Below are 26,675 nucleotides of genomic sequence, written 5' to 3' on the forward strand. Positions count from 1 at the left end.
GTTTATAACGTAGATATTTCAAATCATTTTGCTGCATGTTAGCAAAGCTAGATAAAACGACAAGGGTTTTTTCACTGGTGCAATAATATAAGCGACACAGCTTTATGGGCAAATCGAATGCTATAGTAAAAATTAATGTATATCCTAAAAAAAGTTATTAATGTCAAATTGTCATCCACTGGTTTCTTGGGGTACGCAAACATATCCCAATATTTTCACCATAGTTTTTTTTTTTTTTAACTTAAAATTGATTATTTGTATTGATAAAAGTACTCCAAGTTGGTGTACGAATAAAAAGGAAAGTTCATGTATTATGATAAATTATCCTTTTCATGTACTATATTATCTATACAACCCATTTTGGGAATCTGATATGTTGTTCCTCGGGGTCTGAGAAATTATGATGCAGTGAAAGTTCAAAGCTGGCATGCATATACAATAACTACTCTGGACCTAGCACTTACTATGGATTAAAATTATTTCTTTGTATTTTATGGATAATAACGGGAATTAATATTTATTTTAATAAAAGAACTTCTATTTATAGCACAAAAGGCCATTGCTCTTCAACATGAGACTTCACCACTTCCTCACCTCACACAGAATGGCTCTCTCGCTTCTTTCAGTCTTCATCTTTCTTCAAGTCTTTACCAATGTAAGTTATTAATAATTTTAATGTTTTCAACTCTATTAAGTGTGTGAAAGACTAGAAATAGACTTCAAATAGTATCTATTTACGCGCATTATGTGTTTGTACATTTCAACTAACTATATATTTTGATTAATCATCGAGCAGGTTGTTTTTGCTGCTTCAAACGAGGAATCCAATGCATTAGTATGTTTCTAAATTTCTTATTTCCGCTCTAACTATTTAAATGTGTATACTTTAAGCATTGGTTAGGCTAATATACTATTTATTACGTAATAAAGGTAAAACTGCTTTCTAAAAAAAGGTTTAAACTTGGTATTCCAATGCAATTGACAGGTTTCTTTACCTACGTCACCGACGTCCCCGGCAATCAAACCACCGTCTCCGTCATACAAGCCACCCTCATTTCCTACTACTCCGATTAAACCACCCACCATTACACCACCATTCAAACCCCCAACCACTCCGGTTCCACCCACATCACCACCTACGTACAAACCTCCAACTGTTAAACCACCTACAACAACACCGGTCAAACCACCTTACAAACCCCCAACGTCACCGGTTAAGCCACCCACGATGCCACCAGTCAAACCACCACCTACGTACAAACCCCCAACGCCACCTGTTAAGCCACCCACGATACCACCAGTCAAACCACCTACAGCGCCGGTTAAACCAACCCCAATACCTCCATATAAGGCACCACCGGTCAAACCAACCCCACCACCGCCAGTCACAACACCACCGCCAGCTAAACCACCCGTCAACCCAATCCCATCACCTCCGGTCAATGCACCACCTGTTAAGCCACCGTCCAAACCTCCGACACCGCCTCCCGTTAGACCTCGGATAAGTAAGTTAAGCTAATAATTTTTTTTTTTGTAATAGTGTAATGATAATTGATTAAAAAATGTAACAATGGACTACTTTTTTGGACGGTATAGATTGCGTGTCTTTATGTGGGACTCGATGTGGCCAACACTCAAGGAAGAACGTATGTATGAGAGCGTGCGTCACGTGCTGCTACCGCTGCAAGTGCGTTCCTCCTGGCACGTACGGTAATAAGGAGAAGTGTGGAGCTTGTTACGTCAACATGAAGACACGTGGTGGCAGACCCAAGTGTCCTTAAACCTTTTTATTAACGATGGTTATTAATGTAAAAAGGGTATCACTAAATCAGTGATTGATGTTAGAGAAAAACTGGTGTTTTCATATAAGTTTGTAATGCGTTTTATTTTTGTCCTTTTATTTGGTTTAGTAATATGAATCTATTTCATTTAATTTGCCAAAAAAATGGAGGCTATTATTGATTAACTGGAACATATGTTGTTGGGTCTATATATACGTTTTAAAGATCAGTCGGGATGGTCTTAAAGATCAAAGATACATGGCTTATCAAATGATAAATGGTCCAAATACTTTTAAAGTAAATTCACGGCTGAGAGATGAAAACTGGTGGCACGTCTTAGATCTCCAATAGTTTATTTTATTTTCCAATTTAAAATAGAATTAACTCTATCATAGAGTTTATTTTTATCTCAATGGTACTCTGAAAAATAAAGTGATGAACATAAAAACAAAAAAAATTACTTTATATTTGGAGTAAACCTATTTTTTACTCTATTATAGAGTGAAAAATAGAATACTATTAGAGCATTTTTATTCCAAAATTCTATTTTAAAATAAAAAATAGAGTAGGGTTGGAGATGCTCTTAATGTTTGTCTATTGTCCACGTAAGTGATGAGAGTCAACAAATACTAAACATGCAAATCGTCAACCAGTATTTGATACTGTCATACTACTGTATCAAAATGCAAATGTGATTATAGTATGTAATACACTTTGTATCAACGTCAACGAGAAGATCTCTTCCCTCGTAATCGTGTGCTGACAGAATCTTGGCTTCTTTGTGATTTTTCGCGGAAAAGAGAGGAAGAGGAAAAAAGCCCTTTTTTCAAAAAAAAAGAGAGAAAGAGGAATAATTAACTCCATTTATCTTCTTATTGTTAATCATTGGTCTGCTTTCTATAATACAATCCTCTCTTTGTAACTTTCTTCTCTACGGAACATTTCCAGATCAGGCCATGGATTCTTCTTCACTGTAAGTTATACAAATACTCTTTTTTTAGTTAATCAGTTTTTCAACGGCTTGCGATCAATAATATTTTTTAGTATTTTCTTGTAAATCTTGTTCTTTGGAGGTTTGACTAAATTCAAAGTTTTTTTTAGAAAATGTTTGGAGCTAGGGAAGCTTGTGTTGAACTCCGGTCTCTTACACAACTCATGGAGTTGGATCTCTGAGGTATATGAATCAACCGATCGAAATCAAGATTCAGGAATAAAAATCAAGATTTACCAAGAACCGGAATACACAACTGTGGTTTTTGTAGCACTGAGTTGCCCTTTAGATTATGCTGCTTCCATTCTTCTTTCCGGGCCACAAGATCAGAATCCATTTCATTTTCTATGTTCTGAGAAGATCTCCTCCTTCTCCCTTCACACACCTGCTTATCAGCTTTTTGACTCTGCCTACAAGAAAAATCTCATTCAGCTCAAATCAGAGGTAGTATTCAATTCCACTACACTCTCTTGAGTATTTGTTAACGAGTCAACAACTTCTTATGAAACATTAGAAATTGTTAAATACCATAAGTTTGGATACCATTTATAAAAAATACAGTTAATTAAAAATATCATAATATTTGGATATAATTTAGAGATTATTTTCAGGGTTTGATATTTATGAGGTGAAATTGGGTTTATAAACTTTATAAATATTTTATATATTATTCTTAATAATGTATCATGATTAGTATAGTATTTTTCATCACAATTTTAAGATATTTATGAAAATGATTATTCCTTTAAAGTAAATTTGAAAAGTGATCTCAAATTTATTTATGGTGAACTCGAGAAACCGTTTCCAAAGTAAAGACTCATTCAGAGGAAATACGGCTATGTCGAAACATATATTTTCTCTGTTTAATATTATCGTATATGATATTTTATCTTAATGTACATTGCATATATATATCTACTTTTTCTTAAAAATATAACTGCAAATAAAAAATTAAATTAATGTATTTAACTATAAATTAAAATACATATTGAAACGAGAGTATTTTTATGAATCTTAATGAAAAAGTTATAATTGTTGATTCGATGTCAAAAAAAAAAGAGGTTATGCTTGTTGTTTTGCAGTTGCTCGGTTTGCTCAAGTCCAAGAAACATGTTATCATAACCGGAGCTGCGTTAGGGGGATCTGTCGCATCTCTCTTTACACTATGGCTTCTAGAATCAATCGAGCCAAAACTAAAACGTCCCTTGTGCATCACGTTTGGCTCGCCTTTAATCGGAGACGCTTCTCTACAACAAATCCTCGAAAACTCCTTGAGAAGTTCATGTTTCCTTCACGTGGCTGACGCTACACAAACTCCCATAACGCAAGGTTTCAAGCCTTTTGGAACGTTCTTGATTTGTTTCGAATCCCAATATATTTGCATCGATGACCCTGATGCCGTAACGGAGTTGCTAGGGAGTACTGCTTATACGGATATACTAAGCTGGAGAGACTACGGACGAGTTCTTGATCGTCTAACTCAACAGGAGGCGGAGGATTCAAAACTTATGATCGATGAAGACGTTATCAACCGCATGGCGGAACGTGCTGAGAAGAAGAAGCAGCGTTTTGATCAGCTTAAGAAGCTAAACGACATTAAAATATCAATGATATTTTTGGAGTGGTACAAAAAGAAAAGCAAGATGGAAAAAACAGGTTACTACGATCGGTACAAGACACACGTGGCGTGTCCTGTTTCACCGTTCGATATGGATATAGAGAAACGCAAAAGAGAGCTAAACGATTACTGGATATCATTGGTTGAAGAAGTGGAGAAGAAGCCTCAGAGTAGAAAAGCGCTTCTCAAGACTCGGTCTCTCTACTCCGGGAACAATTACAAACGTATGGTCGAGCCGTTAGACATTGCTGAGTATTACCTAAGTGGCCGGACAGGGTACAGAGCCTCCGGAAGGTCGCGACACTATGATGTTCTTGAGAAATGGTTTAAGGCTGAAGGGCTAGAACCGGCTAGATGTGAGAAGAGAGATTTGAGTGATCTTTTGACGTTTGATTCTTGTTTCTGGTCTGAAGTTGAGGAAGCTACGCTTGTAATAAATACTATGAAAACAAAAGTGGTGGGGAGAGATGTGTTGATGGAGAAACTCGTGAGGTTTGAGGAGTACGTGTGGGATATGATCAGAAAACGTGAGGTTTCGCCGGAGATTTTTTTGGAGGGAAGTAGTTTCATGAAGTGGTGGAGAGAGTACAAGGAGATCAGAGGTTTTAGTTCTTCGCGTTCAGACTTCACTGAGTTTATGAACAATAGAATGTACGAGAGTTATGGTCAAGCCTGCTGATGAAGCGTTGTTGGTTGTAAAACCGCTATTACCAACTTCTGTTTTCGGACCAACATATATTTCAAATCTTTCTTGTTCAAGAAGAAACAAAAGTTATGATTTGTAAGATATCAGTTACATTGCAGAGTGAGTTGATAATTGATTGTCAGTATATCAGATCTTTTCAGACCAGCCAATATTTCAGATCTTTCTTGTCTCACAAGAAACAAAGTTGGTTTATAAACCGTGTTGCAACTTGCAAGTATTTATGTTCAGTTCTACATTTTTTATATATTCAATTCATACTTAATGTCAAATATGTCGGCTAGAAACCGTGTGCTGAGCGAATCTATGCTTTTTCTTTTAGGGATCTTCGCGGAAAGAGAGAAAGAGGAATTGTTAGTTCTTTTTTAAAAAGAATTGATTTCTCTCATTTTCAACATCGTTTGTTTGTCGAGTTTTACTTTATATAATACAAAATCCTCTCCTTGCAACTTTCTTCTCTATACAACGTTTCCATCTCAAGCCATGGATTCTTCTTCACTGTAAGTTATACAAACACTCTTTTTTTTAGTTAATCAGTTTTTCAACGGCTTGCGATCAATAATAACTTTTAGTCTTTTCTTGTGTAAATCTTGTTCTTTGGAGGTTTGACTAAATTCAAATATTTTTAGAAAATGTTTGGAGCTAGGGAAGCTTGTGTTGAACTCCGGTCTCTTACACAAATCATGGAGTAGGATCTCTGAGGTATATGAATCAACCGATCGAGATCAAGATTCAGGAATAAAAATCAAGATTTACCAAGAACCGGAATACACAACTGTGGTTTTTGTAGCACTGAATTGCCCTTTAAATTATGCTGCTTCCATTCTTCTTTCCGGGCCACAAGATCAGAATCCATTTCATTTTCTATGTTCTGAGAAGATCTCCTCCTTCTCCCTTCACAAACCTGCTTTCCAGCTCTTTGAATCTGTCAGGAAAGATCTCATTCACCTCAAATCAGAGGTGAAATTTTCAATTCAACTCTACTCTCTTTGACTATTTTTTTTAACAAGTCAACAACTTTATATGAAACATTTTCCTAAGTAAAAAAAAAAGAAGACTAATTCAAATCCTTGAGAGTAAGGCTATGTTAAAAAATTCATACTTGTTGTTTTGTAGTTGCTCGATTTGCTTTATTCCAATAAACAAGTGATCCTAACCGGAGCTGCATTAGGAGGATCGGTCGCATCTCTCTTTACGCTATGGCTTCTAGAGAGAGTCAATCCAAGATTCAAACGTCCCTTGTGCATCACGTTTGGCTCGCCTTTAATAGGAGACGATAAGCTGCAACAGATTCTTGAGAACTCCTTGAGCAGCTCATGTTTCCTTCACGTGGCTGACGCTGCCCAAACTCCCATCATGGCAGGTTTCAAGCCTTTTGGAACGTTCTTGATTTGTGTTGGCTCCGGATGCATTTGCATCGACGACGCTGAGACGGTCACGGAGCTGCTAGGCGGTGCTAACACGGATGAAGTAGGTTGGAGAGACTACGGGGAAGTTCTTGGTCGTCTGGCTCAACCGTTAGCGGTGGATTCAAGACTGATGGTTGATGATGGAATTATCAACCGAATGGAGGAACGTGCTGCGAACAAGAGGCTGCGTTTTGATCGTCTTATGAACCTAAACCACGTGAAGATATCAATGGTATATATAGAATTCTACAAAAAGGAATGCGAGAAGGTAAAGGCGGCTTACTACGACCGGTATAAGACACATATGAAGTCTCCTATTTCGCCGTTTGACATGGATATTGAGAAGCGCAAAATAGAGGTAAACGATTACTGGAAAGAATTGGTTGAAGTAGTGGAGAAGATGCCTCAGAGCGAGAAGTCAGTACTCAAGACCCGGTCTCTCTTCTCCGGGAACAATTACAGACGGATGGTCGAGCCGCTCGACATTGCTGAGTATTACCTCAGTGGTCGGAGAGACTATCGAACCACTGGAAGGTCTCGCCACTATGTTATCCTCGAGAAATGGTTTAAGGCAGAAGTGAAAGAACAGGTTAGATGGGTAAGTAGAGACCAGAGTAATCTTTCAACGTTTGATTCTTGTTACTGGGCTGAAGTTGAGGAAGCTATGATTGCAACCAATACTCTGAAAAAACAAGTGGTGGGGAAAAATGTCTTGCTGCAAAAATTCGCGTGGTTTAAAGAAGCTATGCTTGGAACCAATGCTCTGAAAAAACAAGAGGTGGGGAGAGATGTCTTGTTGCAAAAACTCGCGTGGTTTGAAGAAGACGTGCGGGAGATGATCAGAAAAGGTGAGGTACCCCGGGAGATTCTCTTGGAGAGAAGCAGTTTCATGATGTGGTGGGGAGAGTACACGGAGATCAAAAGGCTTACATTCTACACTTTATGACTTCATCCAAGTTTATGAACAATAGGATGTACGAGAGTTATGGTCAAGCCTGCTCTGCTGATGAAGCGTTGTTGATTGTAAAACCGCTATTACCAACTTCTGTTTTCGGACCAACATATATTTCAGATCTTTCTTGTTCAAGAAGAAACAAAAATTATGGTCAATATGGTAAAGTGTGGATCTTGTTACGTCAACATTAAGACACGTGGAGGCAGACCCAAGTGTCCTTAAAACCTTTTTTATAAACGATGGTTAACGTGAAATGATATCACTGTAAATCAATAATGATGTTAAGAGGAAAAATGGTGTTTCCATATACCGTAAGTTTATTAAATTAGCTTGATCTATATTTGTTGTTTGATCTTCGTTTCAGTTTGATCTGTATTTTTTTTTTTATTATGAATAGACAATAAAGGTAGATTGAACTGCATGACCTTTTGTTTTGGTAGATTCAGACCCTATACTTTGACAAAAAAAAATGGAGGATATGTATAGCTTAATTTGCTTATGCAGAATATTATTGATATTTTCGGAACATATAAGTGTTGTAGGCCTTTATTAGGGCCCATATGTTTAAAAATTCAGACCGGAAGGTCGTAAAGATCAGCTGGATACATTTCGTAAAAAGATTGAATTGAGCATAGTAACCAACAGAGCCAACGTATCCTTAGGAATCAGAGAGATACATGGCTTACCAAATGATTAAAAGGTCCAAAACTCAAAACTAATCTCACTTATCGATGAGACCAGCAGTGCTACTAAACAAATTGTTAACCAGTATTGACATTGTCGTCATGAAACTGTAGTGAAAAGCAATTTTGTTTATTGTATTATTGGTTATTGCACTTGTGTGTGAACGTCAACTAAATATCTCGACTCGAAAGCGTGTGGGGGCAACGAATCTATGCTTTTGCGCATGGATCCTTCGCGGAAAATTCAGAACGAGGAATTCCTTTTTTTCTTATTTATTTTCATTTTTTTCGCGAAAAATAAATAGCTATTTATTTGGTTCTATTATATATTCCGAATAACTCTCATTTTCATCGTCTGTCCTACTTCCAATAATTTAGACACTCTATCTTTCTTCTCTACCGAAAATCTCCAGTTCAAGCCATGAATTCTTCTATACTGTATGTAGTACAACTACTTTTTTCCAGTTACTTACCTGAAGGCTGATCCTGAAATTTATAGAACTCTAAACAATTACAGATCAGAAGATTATATAATCAAAATGTATATATTGTTTTAATAAAGTTAGAGATTAAATAATCTATACATAATTGTTTATACAAACCTGTTCTCAATTTTTTTTTAATATACATTGTATTCTTGAAAATCTTGTTCTTTGGACATTTGACTAACTTCATTGTTTTTTTTGGAAGAAAATCTTTGGAGCAAGGGAACCTTGTGTTGAAGTCCGGTGTCTTAGACAAGGCATTGAGTAAGATCCAAACCCATGGAAATCAAGTTTCAGGTTTAGAGTTCAAGCCTTACCATGAAGGCATATACACAATTGTGGTCTTCGCGGCACCGAGTTGCCGTTTAGATTCTGCTGCTTCCACTCTTATGTCTGGGTCAGAAGATCAGAATCCGTTTCACTTTCTATGTTCTGAGAAGAACCCCTCGTTCCCCCTTCACACACCTGCTTACCAGCTCTTTGACTCCGTCAGGAAAGATCTCATTCACCTCAGATCAGAGGTAAATTCTCAATCCAACTCTGCTTCTCTTTGACTATTTTTTAATAAGCCAACAACTTTATACTCCATCCATTTTTTTGAATAAGTGTCGCTACATTTTTCCTTAAGTTTCAGCTGAAATTAAGTATAATATGCATTAGAATTCTAAAGTAACACTTTTTGTGTAATAAAAAAAATGTTAAAATAACAATTATTATGAAATGAAAAAGTTTCAAAAATAGAAGACTCATTCAAATCCTTGAAAGTAAAACTCATATTTGTTGTTTTGCAGTTGATTGAGTTGCTCAAGTCCAAGGAACAAGTGATCATAACAGGAGCTGCGTTAGGAGGATCTGTGGCATCTCTCTTTACGCTGTGGCTTACAGAGAAAGTGGAGCCTAAATTCAAACGTCCCTTGTGCATCACGTTTGGCTCGGCTTTCATAGGAGACGATAAGCTGCAACAGATTCTTGAGGACTCCTGGAGGAACTCATGTTTCCTTCACGTGGCTGACGCTGCCCAAACTCCCGTGAACAAATATTTCAAGCCTTTTGGAACGTTCTTGATTTGGGTCGGCTCCCAATGCGTTTGCATCGACGACCCTATGACTGTCACGGAGTTGCTAGGCGGTCCTAACACGGACGTAGTAGACTACGGAGAAGTTCCTGGTCGTCTGGCTCAACCTGTGGTGGTGGATTCAACATTGACGATTGATGATGGCGTTTTCAGCCGAATGGCGGAACGTGCTGAGAACAAGAAGCGGCGTTTTGATCGGCTTCAGAAGCTAATCGACATGAAGATAAACATGATATATTTTGAATGGGACAAGAAGAAAAGCAAGAAGTTGAAGATGGGTTTCTACGATTGGTATAGAACTATGGAGTCTTGTCCTTCACAAGACAAAGTGGATGCTCAGAAGCGCAAAACAGAGCTAAATGAGTACTGGAAAGAATTGGTTGAAGAAGTGAAGAAGATGCCTCAGAGCGAAAAGGCGCTTTTCAAGACCCGGTCTCTCTTAGCCGCAAACAATTACAGACGGATGGTCGAGCCGCTCGACATTGCCGAGTATTACCTCAGTGGTAAAACAGATTATCAAACCACTGGAAGGTCTCCCCACTATGCTGTGCTCGAGAAATTGTTCAAGGCAGAAAATATTAACCCGGATAGACCGAAGAACAGTGACCTGAGTGATCTTTTGACGTTTGATTCTTGTTTCTGGGCTAAAGTTGAGGAAGCTATGATTCTAACCAAAACACAAGTGGTGAGTAGAGAGCTCATGACGTTTGAAGAAGACGTGTGGGAGATGATCAGAAAACGTGAGGTTTCACCGGAGATTTTCTTGGAGGGAAGCAGTTTCATGAAGTGGTGGAGAGAGTACAAGGAGATCAGAGCCGTTCATTCTCCACCTTCTTACTTCACCGAGTTTATGATCAATGGGGAGTACAAGACTTATGGTCAAGCCTGCTGATGAAGAATGTTGTACTGAAGAGTTATTATCAGTAAAATAATCAGTTACATTGCATGTTAAGTTGATGATTGATTGTATTCAACTATTTATTTCCATGAAAATTAAAAGTTCATTTTTAAGGAAAATTATGTAACTAAGGTCTTACAGTAGTTTTACATGGACACACAAAGGCTCTCCAGCTTCTACTCTCTCTTTTGTCAGTTTTACGTTTCCCGAACAGCTTTTTTAGCAAGAAGCAGATTCTGAGCTCAACCTCTTAGTCAACGATCTTGTGAGGCTGTAACCAGCCAAAGAGTCAAACGATCAGTCTTAACTAGATACTTTTTTTTTACTTGTGAGGTCGTAGCTCAAGCTTGTAAGCTTGTATTTCCATGGGAGAGATCGAGACACGTCCTTCTGAACCATCTCGGGGTGGTTCTTGATCATCGTATCCGAGACTCTCCATGTCTTCTTGCAAAAGATTCAACGAAGTTGGTTTCACCTTTGTAGCTGCAAGATCTTTGAACATGTCGGAGAAGTTCACTGGTTCATCAGCCACGCTTGTGCAGTTTGCTCTTCTTCCTTTATGGCAATAAGCTTTGTCATAAGCTCGTCGGTTGATGATAAGGGCGAACCTTGAGTTGTCCTCTTCCAATGGCTGAGAGTATTTTGATGGACGTGGAACCTTGAAATTCACAATGTGGAGGTCACACGGTAATGGTTTGGCTAAAGGAGCAAACGAACCGTACTGCGGAACACGCACCGATATGTCTTGCGGTTTCTTGGCAATGAATGTGTTTATGGGATAGTTCAAGTGAGCACCTACGAGGTGAGAGAGAAGGGAAGGGTTAGACACAGAGTCCGCCTGAGAGATGTTGGAGTCCACAAGAAGGTGGAATACAACATTCATTGCTCGGTTATCCATCACGCCTTGCCCTAGACCACGCCCATCGTCACGGACCAAGCGTCTGTCGAGCATAATCTCCAACCAACCATCTTGAAGACTTGCAACACCAAGAGATTGGCGAGAGTGTACAGAGAATCTCTGACCGCTGGAGCCTTGTATGAATGCGAGAGATGGCATTGGGTAGTAGTTTCCTTGAAGCGGTATCTTATCATAAGTTTCCCTCCTGCTCATTTGGAAACCGTTGAGATCAGAGTAGAAGACCTTTTTGTTGTCAATGTCAGTCTTGTACCGGACAATTAGTTCTTGGTCATTGAAGTCTTCTCCAAGAAGCTCGACATGATACTCCATCTCAACCACTAGATCTTGAAGAGTGTTGCCTCCAGTGTATACCCGGGTGCTGTGCGAGATGGGGGATTTCTCCCATCTCGTTTTAGGATACGAGAAGACTTCTTGGACTAGTAGTCCCTCGGAGGTGACTAGATGTCCACCGGATTTAACAATCGGTTGAGCTTCACCTTTTGGTTTGAACAGGTAAGCTCCACTATCTGGACTAAAGTACATACCAATCTCTTCTCTCACGACAGTCTCCGGTCCATTTCTATGGACTATCTTCTGGAGTAAGCCGTTCTTAACGTCAAAGACAAGAGTCTGATGTTCGTTTCTTATCTCAGTCACTTCACTGTCAAGTTTTGAGCAGGAATATGGAGAGGGGCAAGCAAATGGGTCTAACTCAGAAGCGTATTTGAGTTTAGACTGTGTAGCTTTCTCGCATTCAACATTCCCGTTAGCAATGTAATACGTTCTCAGACCAAGAGCTGGAATGGAAGCTTTCCAGTAAAGGCGATGTCTGCCGGTGAACAGTTTGGTTTTGTCATGCTGCACTTCAGGAGAAATCTGGCTAGGGACACAAGTCCAGTTTGAGTCCAGAACCGATATTTCAGCACGGTTGACAAGGACGGTCACTACCTCCTCTCTCGTCTGTTCCGATGGATTGAAGAATATAACTGTGTGTAAATTTCCTTCACGCGCAGCAATTGGCTTGTGAACCGGCTGAGCATCATACTTTGATCTCACTTGCTCTGCCTCTAAGAATGATGGAGACTGATCAGATTTTTCTTTCCCTTGGCGGATCCCAAGGAGGACTTCGATTGCTTTAGACATAAAGATCTGAAGGTCTTGCAATGAAGTATGCATCCGGGAGCCGTAATCTTGAACCACATGATCCTTAGCAGTTCCGGTTACCCCATCATGATGCTGGAAAAGAGCTAGGTTCCTTCTTGCAGCAGTTAACTTATAAGCAAAACTTGTCGGAAATTTCTCACACTGAACTCGATGGCAATAACCTAGGAGAAACGACATCATGATCTCAGCTCCACGAAGGGTATGCTCAAGCACACGATCAACAGCTTTGAAGAAAGGCCTTGAAACATAATAGCCACTCCAATAATCTTGTTGCCTATCTGCATATGTAAAGAAGTCACCTGAGAGAGAAGGGAAACCAACAACCTGACCAGAGCCAACCTCACCGGGACGAGAATAATTTACTCTATCAGCTTCTTCTCGAAGCGTTCTGAAATAATCATCCAGAGTGCCAAACTTTGCCTCTGCGTTTAGACTAGGATCAGAGTTGATGTGATCAAACAACATCTGGTAGTTACGAAACTGAGCCTCGGCTTCATCCATACTGATGTAACGAAAATCATCTCCAAGAGGTATAAGAAGGGTATTGGTTCTATAAAGGGTGGATTTTTTCCTGTACTGATCCAGAAGCTTTGATGCCCTCTCCTGCACATTGTCTTGTGTGGTCTCCACTGGGTGCTTTCCCCATGGACAAAGTTCATATTTGAATCCCCGCTTCCGAGCAAAATCAAACTGACAGCAAATTGCAGGCTCTGGCCCACAAGTGTGTGGGATATCGTATGAATAGAAAGGCATCATGTGAACAAAAATATCTGTTGTCTCCATGGTATCCCAACTCTGACGCCAAATATATTCCAGATTCTTATTCAGGGCAAGCTCTTTCTTGAGCTCGTAATGAGTCCTCTGAATAAGCATGTTTTCAAAACCCATACGCCGGAGGAGATAAGCCATAGTTGACGAATAGCCAAAGGGATCTATAGCCCATGAGTTCTTAGGAATGACCCCAATTGTGTCGTTCAGCCACATATTACCCTCTGCGATCTGCAAGTACAAAATCAGATACATAAGCCAGTATATTGAGAAAATATGGTTTACACACAAAAAAAAACCTGGAACCCTAACTCTTGGAAGATGCTTTACCCAAAAAGGAAAAAAAAAACTCATGATACGAACACAAAGCAACAAGCGGCTGGCTAAATTAGCAGTATCTCTATCAAATGATATTCTAACATCACTATGATAGAGTTTTACCTATCGATTCTCTTGTAACAACTCAATCACAACACTCCAAACACTTTATTGAATCAATGAGATAGCGAATTACACTTTGGATCTCGAACCGTTGAGATGCGTCGGCTTAACCCGAGCACAATCTCCTCAAGAACACTGGCTTAACCCAGCTGCTCTCACTCAAGTCTCGCGACTCAATTCTAAATCCAAAGCTGCCCTTTTCGGAAAGGACGATTCTGTATATTTATACTTGGTGGCTCGTGCAACGGCAAAGACTCTGGGACAGTTAGAGTATCTCTTCAAATGCCAGCTCAGCAAATAGAGCTACTGCAAGCTTATCAATACCCCCCTCCTTTTGACAAGCTTGCCCTCAAGCTTGGGTATGAAACACGGCAAACATCTCTTAAGGTTGTGCTGCCATGACTGAAAAGAACAGTGCACTCACAAAGAAGAGAGATGTTGTTCTTCCACCGGTGCCAAACTTTGTGAACTTTGTGCAGTATAGTCTGAGCTATTGACAGAACCAAAGACCTGAAAATGCTCGCAGTATATGATCTGGTTTGCAAGTTGGTGAACCACAGCCTGTACCATGAGTGTCGTTGCCAAACAAGTGTATTTAGCAAACTCTCTTCTGCCTGCACTGAGAAGCTTCTTTTCTTCCCAGTATCTTTCGGCAAACATCCCATCACCAATCTGCCTAAAGCTTCCTGTGACTTGTTCTTCAACCCTACGAGAAGTGTGTCTTGGAATTTATACTTAAGCATCCAAGTCTTAATACACTTTCTCTGCTTATGTCTTCGTTGTTCTTGCAAATGTAACAGACTTTCAACACATGTTTGCATAGGCTTGTTCCCATTTGAAAACTGCATCAACATCACCTTATTGCTTGACTGCTCCCAACTAGAATTACCAGACATGGTCTGAGACTGCAGACAGACCAGAAGAAACAGATCAAAAGCTGAAAAAGTCTGAAATATCTCAGATTTATTCTTCCCCCAAAAACAACTTCTGTCACTGTGCCCTGCTGTAGCTTTGTACTTAAATCCCCAATCTTTGCACAAGTTTGTCTTCTGTACATCTTCTTTTATGAACTGAGACAGCAACGTCAAGACAGTTTCTAACGTAGCATTGCCTGATAAGCCAGTTACATAATCATGCATCTGTCTCCTCTTTTCAGTGGTGGAAGCTACGACAGAAGAGACTTTGGAAGACCTTGTACAGTGCTCAACAAGTACCATATGACTGGATTCAGTATCAGCAGAAGATGTCACACAAACTACTGAGTAGGTGGTTGTGCCACAGCTGAAAAGTTCTGAAGTCAGCTCCATTATTGAATTCAAGGCGTCATTCACTGTGATCCTCTGTTTACCACAATTTTTTTGTTGTGAAGTCCTGCAAGATTTTCTGGTCTTCTGTCTACGAATCAACCTCCCATCAGGAACCTCATCATCTGCCTTTCTTAGCCTAACATATGTTCTCTTGCTCACACCACGATCATCTTTATTGGTAATACTCACCAAGGAATTAGAACTCTCCTGCATAACTGAGCCCATTACTTTGTATTTCTCCACCTGTAAAACATTCTTTCGCTCATCCTTGTATTTGAAATGCACAGCAGCACCATCGTTTCTAACAATACTCGACAAGGCATCAAAGATCTCAAAAGTAGCAGAAACCATTCCCTTGGTCATCTCCACATTTTGAAAATTTGTTTCCTCATCTTTGTATTTGAAATGCCAAGTCTTAAGATACCTCTTGTTCTTCTTCTTACTTGTAACCCTTATAGAATTTTGATCACACCGTTGATGTACACAAAAAAGCTTCAACACAGTTGGCTCACTTTCTGTCTGTCTGAGACTAACATCCGCATTCTCATTCTCACCGTTACCGGTAATACACACCAAAGCAGCAGCCTCTGAAACATCGTTGGCAACAGAACCCCTTCCATTAATCTTCTCCCAAAGTATGTCATCCATTCTCAGCTTGTGCTTCAACAACAAAAGTTTCTTTCTTTTGTGCAGCCAACCAAATCTCATATCATTCACCATTGCTAAACCCAGAAGCGCACTGCTTATACTCAACTTCATCTTCTTCTTATATTTAAACCGCCAAGATTTTGGAAACAAACGTTGCTTCCGCGTCTGCTTTCTTGTTTTGTCTCGAAGAAACTTTTTGTTTACCAGCTTGGATACATAAGGTATGGACTCAAAATCGAGGGATGGTGGTGTAAATTCATCCTCTGTTTGAACCTGAAGTTTCTCAAACGTTGTACTTTCTACTGGTCCAAGTGGCAGAACACAAGTAGGTAAATGTGATTCAGTCCCAAAGGTGTCAGATAACACTTTCTCACAACTCAATTCTGTCTTAGCACTCATAGACACTGTTTCCTCCGTCAGTATCACGTCTGACTGGAAACTACGCTTGGTTGGAGAAAGGTGAGCAAGTAATCTCTTCTTAAAATTTGACCAATCCATAAAAGCACCCTCTGTCACCTCCTTAGTATACCAATCCAATGCAACTCCTTCTAAGCTCGCAGACACAAATTCAAGCTTGTCCTCTTCGCTAACTTGGAAAGATCTGAAGATTCGTTCTACTCGAGATATCAACCCATAAGGCATGTCACCGTCAAACTTTGGCATATCCTGAGGATGAAGATTGGAAGATTTGGAAACTCGTTTGCCTTTTGATTCAGTCCAAGAACGAGAGCTTCGCAATTGTTCCAAACCTTTCTCAATTTCCATATTGTACTTTATATTCTCCGGATCATCATCGCTTCCAAACCGCAACCACAAAGATTTCTTCAGTGCCTCCCAACTGTTAAACAACCACAATGATTGTCTCCACTGGAACCACGATATAGCTTCACCATCCATGAAGCTTTGAGCGAAATTAAGCTTATCATCATCATCCGTGAAATCCTCTCGCACAAAGAACTTCTCCAACCAAGAAATCCATGATCGCAAATCATCTTCGGTGAAGATTCGGATCTCTATACTCTCCGTAGCTACTGATTCTGCTCCCGACGTCACCACGCGATTCTTCGATTCTCTCATCGTCGCGATATCAGCTTCAGCTTCAGCGATCCTCCAAACAACAAATCACCAACGATCGGATCTTCTTGCGTTAGATAGGATCCGAGCTCAACTTCACCGTCGCAGCAATCGAATGGCTCACCGCACCAATTGATAGAGTTTTACCTATCGATTCTCTTGTAACAACTCAATCACAACACTCCAAACACTTTATTGAATCAATGAGATAGCGAACTACACTTTGGATCTCGAACCGTTGAGATGCGTCGGCTTAACCCGAGCACAATCTCCTCAAGAACACTGGCTTAACCCAGCTGCTCTCACTCAAGTCTCGCGACTCAATTCTAAATCCAAAGCTGCCCTTTTCGGAAAGGACGATTCTGTATATTTATACTTGGTGGCTCGTGCAACGGCAAAGACTCTGGGACAGTTAGAGTATCTCTTCAAATGCCAGCTCAGCAAATAGAGCTACTGCAAGCTTATCACACTATTTACACACAACCAAAACGAGGGTTTTGAGCTCAAACGAGGTATTAGGTAATGACTAACTATAACCAACCAGATGTGACATAATAAATACAAACGAAATGACTAGCAGAAACAGAACAGGAAAACATAAAATGAGAAATACAGTAACCACTGTCATCATCATCATCTTTATTTCAGTAAAAGTAAAAAACTTCTAAAAAACAAACACAAGTAGAAAGCTTAAATGCATAAAAATGAAAAGTCAAGAGATGAAGAACATACCTGTTCAATTATAGCAAAATAATGTGAATTAGCCTGCACATAACATCAAAAAAAGACACTTAGCTCATCTCAACATATCTCATTTTTTATTTTTTTTATCAAGCAAACATTACCTCATCATTCATCACCCAACCACCTCCAACGATCTCTAACTGCCCATTCTTAACCAAACTACTCAACCCCTCCTGCTTACTAGGCGAAGCGTCTCTCCACCATCTCTCCAGATACGACATCTCCTCCCATATAAACTTCCTTCTAGAATCCTACACCAAAAAAATAATAAACTAAAATTAAAATGCAATTCTCGCTGACGTCATCACGGTATGTTGACTTTTTCGTCACCTTGGATAAAGTCTCGACGATGGTGTCGAGGATATGCCTCGACTGTAACTGATAGTACTCTTCCACCGTCAGCTTCCACCCAGGATCGTTATGAGAGTGAGGCACCACGAAGATCTTCAGCTTCTCCTTCTCCCACTCGTCTCCTTTATACGTCACTTGCCACCCTTGCTTCCACGGACCTCCGTCTACGTCCTTGAACTCGATCCTATCGTACAGATCCTTGGTAGTGATATCCACCACGGCGGCGACGGAGAGTGAATTGTTTACGTGCCTTCGGTTGGTGATACTCTTCCGCGGCTTTGCGAATCGGTTGGATCTGGAAGAGGAGGAGGAGGAGGAGGAGAGGAAGCGGGAGGAGATCGGTTTCGGGACGCCGAAGTGGAAGAGCGTGAGGAGGAGGAAGAGGAGGGAGACGGCGAGAGCGACGAGGAAGAAGTTGGTGAAGAGGAAGTTTACGAGAGCTGTTCGTTTCCGTGGTTTTCGATTGATCGGGAGTTTGGATTTGGATGAGGCTGTTGTTGGGAGAAGGGATTGGCCCCAGCCGCTTCCGCCTCCGCTGCCGGGGGGACTACGGCGGGTGTTGCCGCCGATGAAGGGCATGTCTCTCCTCGGAAATTCCGAAGTCTTATAATAATGAAACTACGTCGTTTTTACCTGATCCGTTTAGTTTCTTTCGGCTATGAGTTTTATATAACTGAATGATCCATCCACGGTGGACTTTTCTTGTGGTTTTACGGTGAATTCGAGTAGTCGTCAGTGGTAGTATTGTCTTTTAATCACGAGCTAGATTCCGGTCAACTTTGGTCAACCGTATAATTTAATCATCAACCGGGTATGTATAGTTTGAAAAGTCCCCGCCAAACAAGTTCAGAACAAAGCTTGATATCCAAACACACCTTTTAGTTTCTTGAGACTGTACGATGTTGATCTGATTGAGCTCGATGATGACGCAGGGACTAGAGTCTTACGTCCTGTTCGTTTTATAACCGCCACTTTTAGCGGCAGCGACCAAAAATCCAACATTTTATCACGGCAATACAGACGCCGGTGAGATATGGCTTACCTATTTTTCAGTCGCAGAGTCAACTATCGACAAGTAAAGGGGACGCTGAAATTATAAGCGACACAAGCGTCTCGTTTTTCAAGTCTCCGGGAATCCAGTCGCGTCTATTTCAACTCTTGATTCTGTTATTTTGTTCTCCGTCATAGTGTCGCTGCCGCTAGACTCCGCGTTTACAAAACGAACAGGACTTTAGTCTTTTAGAACATGATTATTGGAGGGTTCTTAGGGTGGTGTTCTCATATTTAAAAACTAGTTCTTAGTATTTTTAGTTAAAAGTTAAGAGACGGATTATTATATTCTGATAAAAGTTTCATCCTAAGAATCTCTGAATAATCATGGTTTTAGATAGCCAGAGGAGGTAAAAGTAAAACACACTATGCGCATTCTCCTAATTTTTTTTAAACAGCAGGAGTTGAAATGGTCAAATAAACTAAATGGGCTGAAAAAATTCAATGGCCCAACAAAATTTGGAAGGAAGAAAAAGCCCATGTATGATGAATAAACGTCTGCTTCATCTTCTCTCTTATGAGCTAGTTCTGGTTAGGTTTGATCAAAACAGGTTGATTTTTCTTTGAGAAAAGTTATATAAATAGGTGTTATTGGGGAATGATTCTCTGTAAGAGAAGAAACTAACAAGGAACGTTGACAAATCATTTATTTATATAAAAAGAGAGAATCTCTCCTTCGAACTTTTCTATGTCTGTAGATACAAACCAAGAGGACAAACATGTATGTGTTTCCAATATTTACATCCACACATTACCTAAATCATCAAGATACAAATTAGATAAATACACACTACTGTGCAAGGAACTTCTTCACAGAATAGTATACTAACGAGAAAGTATTGAAACTTCTTTTTATCCTGGGGTAGTTGCAGAGAGAACTTGGTCAGCCTCTAACCTTCCTTGTGTTTGAAGTAAATTGATAAAAGATCCGTTTTGATGTTCTTCTTGTTGTTGCTGTCATCTTGAAGCTGAGAGAAACTTGTGGAATCTTTCTACTCTGTACGACTTGCGTTGCTCCGATGATGATTTTTCATGTGACGGCTTCTTCTGCTTCTTCTTCTTCCTATGGAAGAAATCCTCCGTGTCCAAAACATACGAAATCTACAAGAGATGTTATGAATACATAAGCACTTATTGATGTGTAGATTGGTTCTAGTTCTAGATTTTCAAAACGATACCGGTTTGGTTTAAGACTAGATTCGCTGTTACCTTGTAGGAAGAGCAAGACATCTTGCATTCAAGGCCATTAATTACTTCTACTCCTTCCATTGCCTTGCAGGCTACTGCAAGATCATCCAGACCAGAGTATCCACGCATGTTCCTGCACAATAAGAATTCAGCGGAACAACTTGGTTTTATGTACCTAATGTCTTGAATCATTCCAAAAGTAATGGAACTGTACCAAATTACACAGTAAGAGATGATTTATGTGATTAGAAACGGGTAAAAAAGGTACTGAAACTCGATATACCTTTTTAACACAATGGCCTGTGGGACTACTTTTTTCCCTGATGAGTTGGAAAGGAACTCCTTTTGCAGATAACTTGAAAACGTGGGATCCAGGGAGACTGCATAAGCCTCCGGCTTTTCGACTATACTATCCATAAGCTGGATTGACAAACGGGATGGGGAGGACGACTGAATATGAATCAGAACACACAGAAAACAAGTTTCAGGGTCAACGAACAATCGTAATACCTCAATGAAGAGAGAGAGAGAGAGAGAATTGGTTTACGGTTCTTACACATTCCAACCGATAAATATTTTCCTCGTGAAGGAGAATCCTCGCGTTTTCATAATACACCGAGTCAATGACCCTCCCAGGTTTCCGAGATTTCTCATACTCGTACAACTGAAGAAGCTTATTATCCATATCGTCCGCTACAACAGCTTGAAGCTGCAATAGATGAAATGGAAGTCAGGAAAGGAATATAATGTCTGGAAAGTATAAATGATCAAATCTAAAACCAAGAACGCACCTGTTTAACCAATTTGTATATCAGTTTTTCCAACGTGAATAAAACATATGATTGGTTTCCAATAATAGCTCGACATTCATCCTCAAACTTGGAACTTTCAGCTGAGCCATTAAGCAGACTAAACAAAGCACTCATAAACCTTCACAACACACACAAAGCAAGTTTATCAATTTAATAACCTCCATAGTCTATATAAAAGCAATAACCAAATGCTACGTAGCCTAAGGAATATACCTTGCATAAGGATCTGGTGAACTAGTATCTTTCGTGTTTCTCCGATTCAGTTCACTGCCTGTGCAATATGTTTTTGCAGACAAAATTCTCTCGTACAGGACCTGGAAATTCAAACCCAATTTTTTAAAAAATTTACTTAATCTTTTCAAGGTAAAAATTATTTTTCAGACTTTTAATCTGAGAAAGCAAATCATAAGAAACGGTTGCACTCACTCGATGAAGCCTGAAAAGAACATAAAAGTCGTCATTCCCGTAGAACACTCTGGAATCTTTTTGTCTCTCATCAAGCAACGCTGCTGCAGCTACATGCTTTGAAAGAGGCTTAACGGATAATAGAACACGTTCTGACAATGGAAGCAACCGATTGTCCTCTTCTATAAGATGCGAATCCATCCCCTCTGCCTCTCCTTCACTCTCAGCTTTACCATCAATCTCATCATGCTCACCTTCTTCCTCCATACCATTACCGTCTTGTGAACATTCGTCACCAATAGATTCAGTTCCGGACGCGTCCTCACCACCTTCTGAAGCATCATCACCATCACCATCACCATCTTCATCGTCAGCATCATCATCATTTTCTCCTTCAGCTTCAACGGAATGTTCTGGCTTGGCAGTAGACTTCAAACCACGATCTTCATAAACAACAAAGTTGTCTTCAGAATCAGCAATAGGTGACAATTCACCTTCCTCCTTCTCAATATTGGATGGACCACCAGGTTCATCATAATTACTGTTGGCTTTAGAAGCATCTGGCAGCACTCCATTTGCTATAACTATGGTGTCAGTGTTCTCTATAGCGTCACCTGATTTGGATAAAATGCCACGTGAACCTTAAAAATAAAAGTAAAGAAACAGTCATGTTAAGGTAGACATTGCACACAAACTGAAGAAAAAAATCAAGTTCAATCTTGAAAGTACCTGACGAATCTCCACTCCCTACTTTACCATTGTTGTTTTCTACCCCACTTAGGAATGTGGCTACTCTATCATCAACATCTCCAGATCGTTTATCGGTTCCATTTCCATTTTCTTGATCTTTCTGAGGTTTAACAGAAGAACAGGTGGCACCATCTTTATTAGCAGGATCACCATCCTTGCAATTTTCTTTCGCTGAAGAATCCCTCTTTAACAGACCAATCGCGCCATGTTTGGAGACCCCAGATGAAGCATACTCATCTCCATTGGCAGCAAAGTTTAGTTGCCTCAAAACCAAATTTGTCGAGTCAGAGCTCACATTAACATCCCCACTCGTCAATGCACCGTGATGCTTGGTTTCTACTGCATCTTCAACAGAATTTGACCCCTTGGCCCTGGGAGGAACACCAAGCATCATCTCCAGAAAACTTTTCCAGAGCCTCAAAACTTTACCGATCTGCTCCTTTGTAGAACATATCTCCTCACACGAAAATTGTACTAGTTTGAATAGATCTTCATGAATAGTCCTGTCCAAATATTCATACTCGAAGTGAGGAATTATGGGTTGTCTGTGACCAGCAGCTACAGACAGAAGAACATCATCTTCTTCCTGAGACTTCTCTTTCAGGTCCTTGATTTCAGTCACCAGCGCTGGTATTAAATAAAAAAATTATGAGAACAAATAAGTAAATGAAAGAATAGACACGTGACAAATGGATGTATGCAATAAAATGTGAGGAAGAACTATCGTGGTTACTTATATACAAACTTCTTGATGGACCAAACATATTCCAAGAGTTTATTTACCTTTGGCACTCAAGTTCTTAGAATCTTGCTGCTTAAAATAGAAGCTGCGGTGATCAAGTGACTTGTAATGATTCTTCGCATACACATCCGCCCAGACCGCATTAAAATCTTCACGGCACTTTGTCCATTCTTCTTGTTTCTGCTTCAAACGAGTAAGAATTACAGGAAGTGCAGCGGCTGGATTCTTACGTATTAGGTCTGTCACGTCAAGACCGTGGTCGCCATAGAGTCTCTCTATGCACCTTAAATTTAGGGCTGTAATAAGTCAATAACAAAATAGTAAGTATAAGACAAGAGATGAGAGCTCAAAGATAGGGAAAGAGAGATGAGTGTTACAATCACTAAACACCTACAGACCTGTGAAGTGGTCTTCAACCCGGAAGGATCCCTCTATACTTATTTTCTTCTCAACTATATTATTCAACAACTCTTCTGCGCTTTTCGCAGCAGAACCCACAGATTCCAACAGCATATCCAACTCAAATCTGTAACAAGAAGAAGGTAAAACCACAACGTACAAACCACTCAAAACTACACAATATATAATCTCAGTAAAACGTACCTGTCATCTTCACATCTAAACAAACTTTCTTCATATTGGTTTCTGCGCATGTGCTTAAAAGAGTAGTCTTCACTTCCTGAAGTGACAGAAACCCAGTGATCATTTAAAACAGCAGCCCCTAATTTCTGTCTGTGGCGGACGGAAGGTATTGGATACTGCAAATAAGATATAATAGTAAGTACAGTTAAAATGCCTCGGATGCAATATAGAACTCCAAAAATATTTTTACATCCGATGGGAGGAGTCGGTAGCTAGGAGTGCACCGCTCGCAATCAGATAGATCAAGCTCTTGAATAGATTTCCCCATGTACTTGTCGTTGGAACGCTCCTTTTCCTTAGCAGCATCAAGGTCGCGTTTGTGTTCTCTTTCCGTTTCCGTTTCCTTTTCCTCCCCCTTCACTGGCATTGATAAATGTTCTTCACTGCTTAGTGATTCTGCAGCAAGTGTACCCAACAGTGTTAGTAGTTCCAATGACGTAGAAAGTCAAGAGAAAAAGCATATAAGAAGGTACGAAAGTGCTGCTTACTTTTGCTCATAACGCCAGCGAGGTGCTGGAAACCATCTGCAAAATAGGATGATGATCAGAAACAACTAGACACCTTCACTAGAAAAAAGACAGTAGGCAGTTTTAAATACCATTACTCTCACAACGCTCAAAGAACTGATTAAACTCATCCATGAGATCAGGGAATTTTCCAAGCAGATCAGAAACCTGAATGAAAGAGAGTGGAGTTAATACAAATTTTACGCCCCTATCCATCAACACTAAAGCTATTTGTACACCTACCAAATTCTGCAGCTCTTTCCTTTGGATAATTCCATTGCTGAAAATATTGAGACACTTCAAGAATGTCTGATAATCATCTTGGCTGCATAGTCTCTCCTTGACTTTCTCACAAAACACAAATGCTTGGTTGTACATGCCTAACACAATGAAAGAAGCACAGAAAACAAGATTGTGTCGTAAGTATCAGAAAACAGGAATATACTAGTTGAACCCTAGCATACTTGTCGACAAGTAATTAGAAAATCAGCTTGTGATAATTTAAAAAATCAACAATACATCAACTTATATATTGGAAGTGATGATAGCGTGAAGACGTGTAGCATGTTACTAAGCTCTTGTATAAAGCATTATGATTGTTGGGCCTAGAAAACAGAAAAGGTGTGAATCTCTATATAGTTCAAAAGCTGCTTACTTTTTAGATTGTTTTTCTCAGAATGTGAAGCAGGACCGGAATAAGCTTCAAAGCCCTCAGTTCTTCTGGAGGACTTCCTTTTCTCTGAGAAATGGTGCAAGTTATCTTGCTCTGCTTCTCCATCGTCCAAATCACGGCTTCTCCTTTCTCTATTCTCCTTATCGACTCGTTTCTTCGGCTCTCTGTGCATCTTAACCATTGCTTTATCATCATTATGGTCAGAACGGTCAACACTATGATCACGGTCACCCCGAGAAGCAACAGCCCTTTCTCGTCGGCGATCCTGGTGATGAAAAATGTATCAGCTGAGAAAAGAGAGACGTGACAACAGTGATAGACAGGAAAAAAATGTAGCCAATACCACCATACCTTCTCCATTAACATTCGACGCACAAGAGGAGGACCTGATCCTCGGTCATGATACCGTTGGGCCTGACTCCGGATTAACTGAGCTGCTGAATGAGCCGCCAAAGACTCTGGCAGAAACCTAGTAAACTCTTCAAGCAAATCCAGGTGGTCCTCAAAAAGAGCCGATACCTAAAAACAGATATTAGAGCTACAAAAAAACTGGTAAACTTCAACTGTAACCGTGTAGAAGAGATAAAGTGACTCCAACTCTGACACTACCTCATTGTAAACCTCAGTGATGTCCTTATCATCCTTCCGATACATATTTAAGATCTCCAAGAAAGACTTATAGACACCTTCATCGCTCTGGAACCGTTTCTGCAGAGAGATAAAACAAACAAATACAGATACACTGAGATACTAGGTGTAAGGGCACTTGGAAAGAAGACAGAGACTAGAAACTTCTTGCATACCTTAATTTTATTAACAAAAGATATAGCCTCTTCAAATTCAACAGTTTTCTTAGGTGGAGCTTCTTCTTCTACTTCATCAAGCGTTATTTCAAACCCCTTAGGCAGAAAGGTGTTAAACCCGAAAATCAAATTGTTATGGCCTTTAAACAACTCCTTGACTCGTGCAATCACACCAGATGTATCCGTCCTGTAAAATACAATATCAAAAACGTTTCCAGAAGCTACAAAAAAAAAAAAAAGAATCAATCTGATGATAATAGGAAAGGCAAAAGGTCTCACCTTTGTGCTTTAAAGTCTTTCATAACCTCAAGAAACATATCATACTTGTCCCGTTGATCTTGAAACATCTCCTTGACATCCTTCAAGTAAGACAAAGCATCATCCGTTGTCAACTTCTGAGAGCTCACTCCCCCATCACCAGGGACTGGAGATTGCACATATCTGCACCAAAAACAAGCTCTTATAACTCAAGATCGCGTTGAACCAAAACTGAATTACACTATGCATGTGATGAAAATTTCAAAATTGATCACCAACTAAAACCTAGAAAACCTTAATGATTAATTGGATTTTTTTTTAAAAAGGGTGAAACTCACGATTCGCCACGAGAAGAGGGCAAAGGACGTTTGAATTGAGACCCGGAGGAGTACACGTCATCTCTAATCCGCTTCATTGCTGCTGAAACATAAAAAAAAAAAAAGATCATCAATTAGTAAATAACCAAATTCTAAAGTTTGAAATTCAAATTCAGATGAAGTTTAATGATACCTAACCAAATAACCCCAGATCTCTCAAAATCGAGAAGAAACAACTTCGATCACCGGCGACTAATTCACATGAATTCTCTCAGATTGTGCGCATACACCGAAGAAGAATTGCGATGAAAACAGAGTTAAATCAGAACAAAGAAGCAAGACGGAGATAAAGAGATTGTCCAAAGGAGCTGCTACGACTGAGAGAGGAGAGAGGAGAGAGGAGAGAGGAGAGAGGAGAGAGAGTTTCGAATATGAAGAAGGGAAGAAACAACGACGGCAAAATCCTTCCCTTTATTGACTTGTTTCAGCGGCAGAGCAAATTTCTTTTTTTTTGTTGGCTGATTAGTAAAACAATG

At 39.8% G+C, this 26,675-nt stretch overlaps 5 protein-coding genes and 1 pseudogene across 8 annotated transcripts; 4 read left to right on the forward strand and 2 right to left on the reverse strand.

Moving 5' to 3' along the window:
- Window positions 1-480: 480 nt before the first annotated feature.
- On the forward strand, window positions 481-1,933 carry LOC106431743 (gibberellin-regulated protein 14-like). The gene is made up of 4 exons (XM_013872566.3): window positions 481-655; window positions 797-835; window positions 986-1,505; window positions 1,597-1,933. The coding sequence occupies exons 1-4, from the start codon at window positions 572-574 to the stop codon at window positions 1,779-1,781; spliced, it is 828 nt and encodes a 275-aa protein (XP_013728020.2). The 5' UTR covers window positions 481-571; the 3' UTR covers window positions 1,782-1,933.
- Window positions 1,934-2,505: 572 nt separating this feature from the next.
- On the forward strand, window positions 2,506-5,193 carry LOC125593861 (senescence-associated carboxylesterase 101-like). The gene is made up of 3 exons (XM_048770219.1): window positions 2,506-2,754; window positions 2,883-3,216; window positions 3,855-5,193. The coding sequence occupies exons 1-3, from the start codon at window positions 2,738-2,740 to the stop codon at window positions 5,067-5,069; spliced, it is 1,566 nt and encodes a 521-aa protein (XP_048626176.1). The 5' UTR covers window positions 2,506-2,737; the 3' UTR covers window positions 5,070-5,193.
- A 199-nt stretch (window positions 5,194-5,392) lies between these two features.
- Window positions 5,393-7,878, forward strand: LOC125593857 (annotated as a pseudogene).
- A 526-nt stretch (window positions 7,879-8,404) lies between these two features.
- Window positions 8,405-10,720, forward strand: LOC106431766 (senescence-associated carboxylesterase 101). 2 transcript variants are annotated; one of them, XM_048770227.1, is made up of 3 exons: window positions 8,405-8,578; window positions 8,831-9,146; window positions 9,417-10,720. In XM_048770227.1, exons 1-3 carry the CDS (start codon window positions 8,562-8,564, stop codon window positions 10,590-10,592), a joined length of 1,509 nt encoding a protein of 502 aa, XP_048626184.1. In that variant the 5' UTR covers window positions 8,405-8,561; the 3' UTR covers window positions 10,593-10,720. The 2 variants fall into 2 exon arrangements, with proteins under 2 accessions (XP_048626184.1, XP_048626189.1); XM_048770232.1 differs by having other exon boundaries at window positions 8,517-8,681.
- LOC106431756 (alpha-mannosidase 2-like) lies at window positions 10,162-18,746 on the reverse strand. Of its 2 annotated transcripts, XR_007329695.1 has the most exons (5): window positions 17,973-18,746; window positions 17,744-17,893; window positions 17,631-17,663; window positions 10,738-13,659; window positions 10,162-10,588 (listed from the first exon to the last, which is right to left on the reverse strand). XR_007329695.1 is itself a non-coding variant. In XM_048770209.1 (4 exons), exons 1-4 carry the CDS (start codon window positions 18,570-18,572, stop codon window positions 10,921-10,923), a joined length of 3,522 nt encoding a protein of 1,173 aa, XP_048626166.1. In that variant the 5' UTR covers window positions 18,573-18,746; the 3' UTR covers window positions 10,661-10,920. The 2 variants fall into 2 exon arrangements, 1 of the variants encoding a protein (XP_048626166.1); XM_048770209.1 differs by lacking the exon at window positions 10,162-10,588 and having other exon boundaries at window positions 10,661-13,659.
- Window positions 18,747-19,672: 926 nt separating this feature from the next.
- On the reverse strand, window positions 19,673-26,572 carry LOC106431788 (paired amphipathic helix protein Sin3-like 2). Of its 2 annotated transcripts, none has more exons than XM_022711615.2 (22): window positions 26,333-26,572; window positions 26,161-26,239; window positions 25,844-26,005; window positions 25,565-25,751; window positions 25,371-25,469; window positions 25,113-25,280; window positions 24,744-25,026; window positions 24,332-24,468; window positions 24,181-24,256; window positions 24,071-24,106; window positions 23,773-23,978; window positions 23,544-23,698; window positions 23,339-23,466; window positions 22,982-23,236; window positions 22,178-22,825; window positions 21,470-22,062; window positions 21,257-21,357; window positions 21,023-21,161; window positions 20,788-20,940; window positions 20,515-20,681; window positions 20,253-20,364; window positions 19,673-20,144 (listed from the first exon to the last, which is right to left on the reverse strand). In XM_022711615.2, exons 2-22 carry the CDS (start codon window positions 26,235-26,237, stop codon window positions 20,001-20,003), a joined length of 4,026 nt encoding a protein of 1,341 aa, XP_022567336.2. In that variant the 5' UTR covers window positions 26,238-26,239; window positions 26,333-26,572; the 3' UTR covers window positions 19,673-20,000. The 2 variants fall into 2 exon arrangements, with proteins under 2 accessions (XP_022567336.2, XP_013728067.2); XM_013872613.3 differs by having other exon boundaries at window positions 21,470-22,089; window positions 26,333-26,570.
- Between the last annotated feature and the right edge of the window lie 103 nt (window positions 26,573-26,675).

This window comes from Brassica napus, chromosome A3 (assembly GCF_020379485.1).
Source record: "Brassica napus cultivar Da-Ae chromosome A3, Da-Ae, whole genome shotgun sequence".
Lineage (NCBI taxonomy): Eukaryota > Viridiplantae > Streptophyta > Magnoliopsida > Brassicales > Brassicaceae > Brassica > Brassica napus.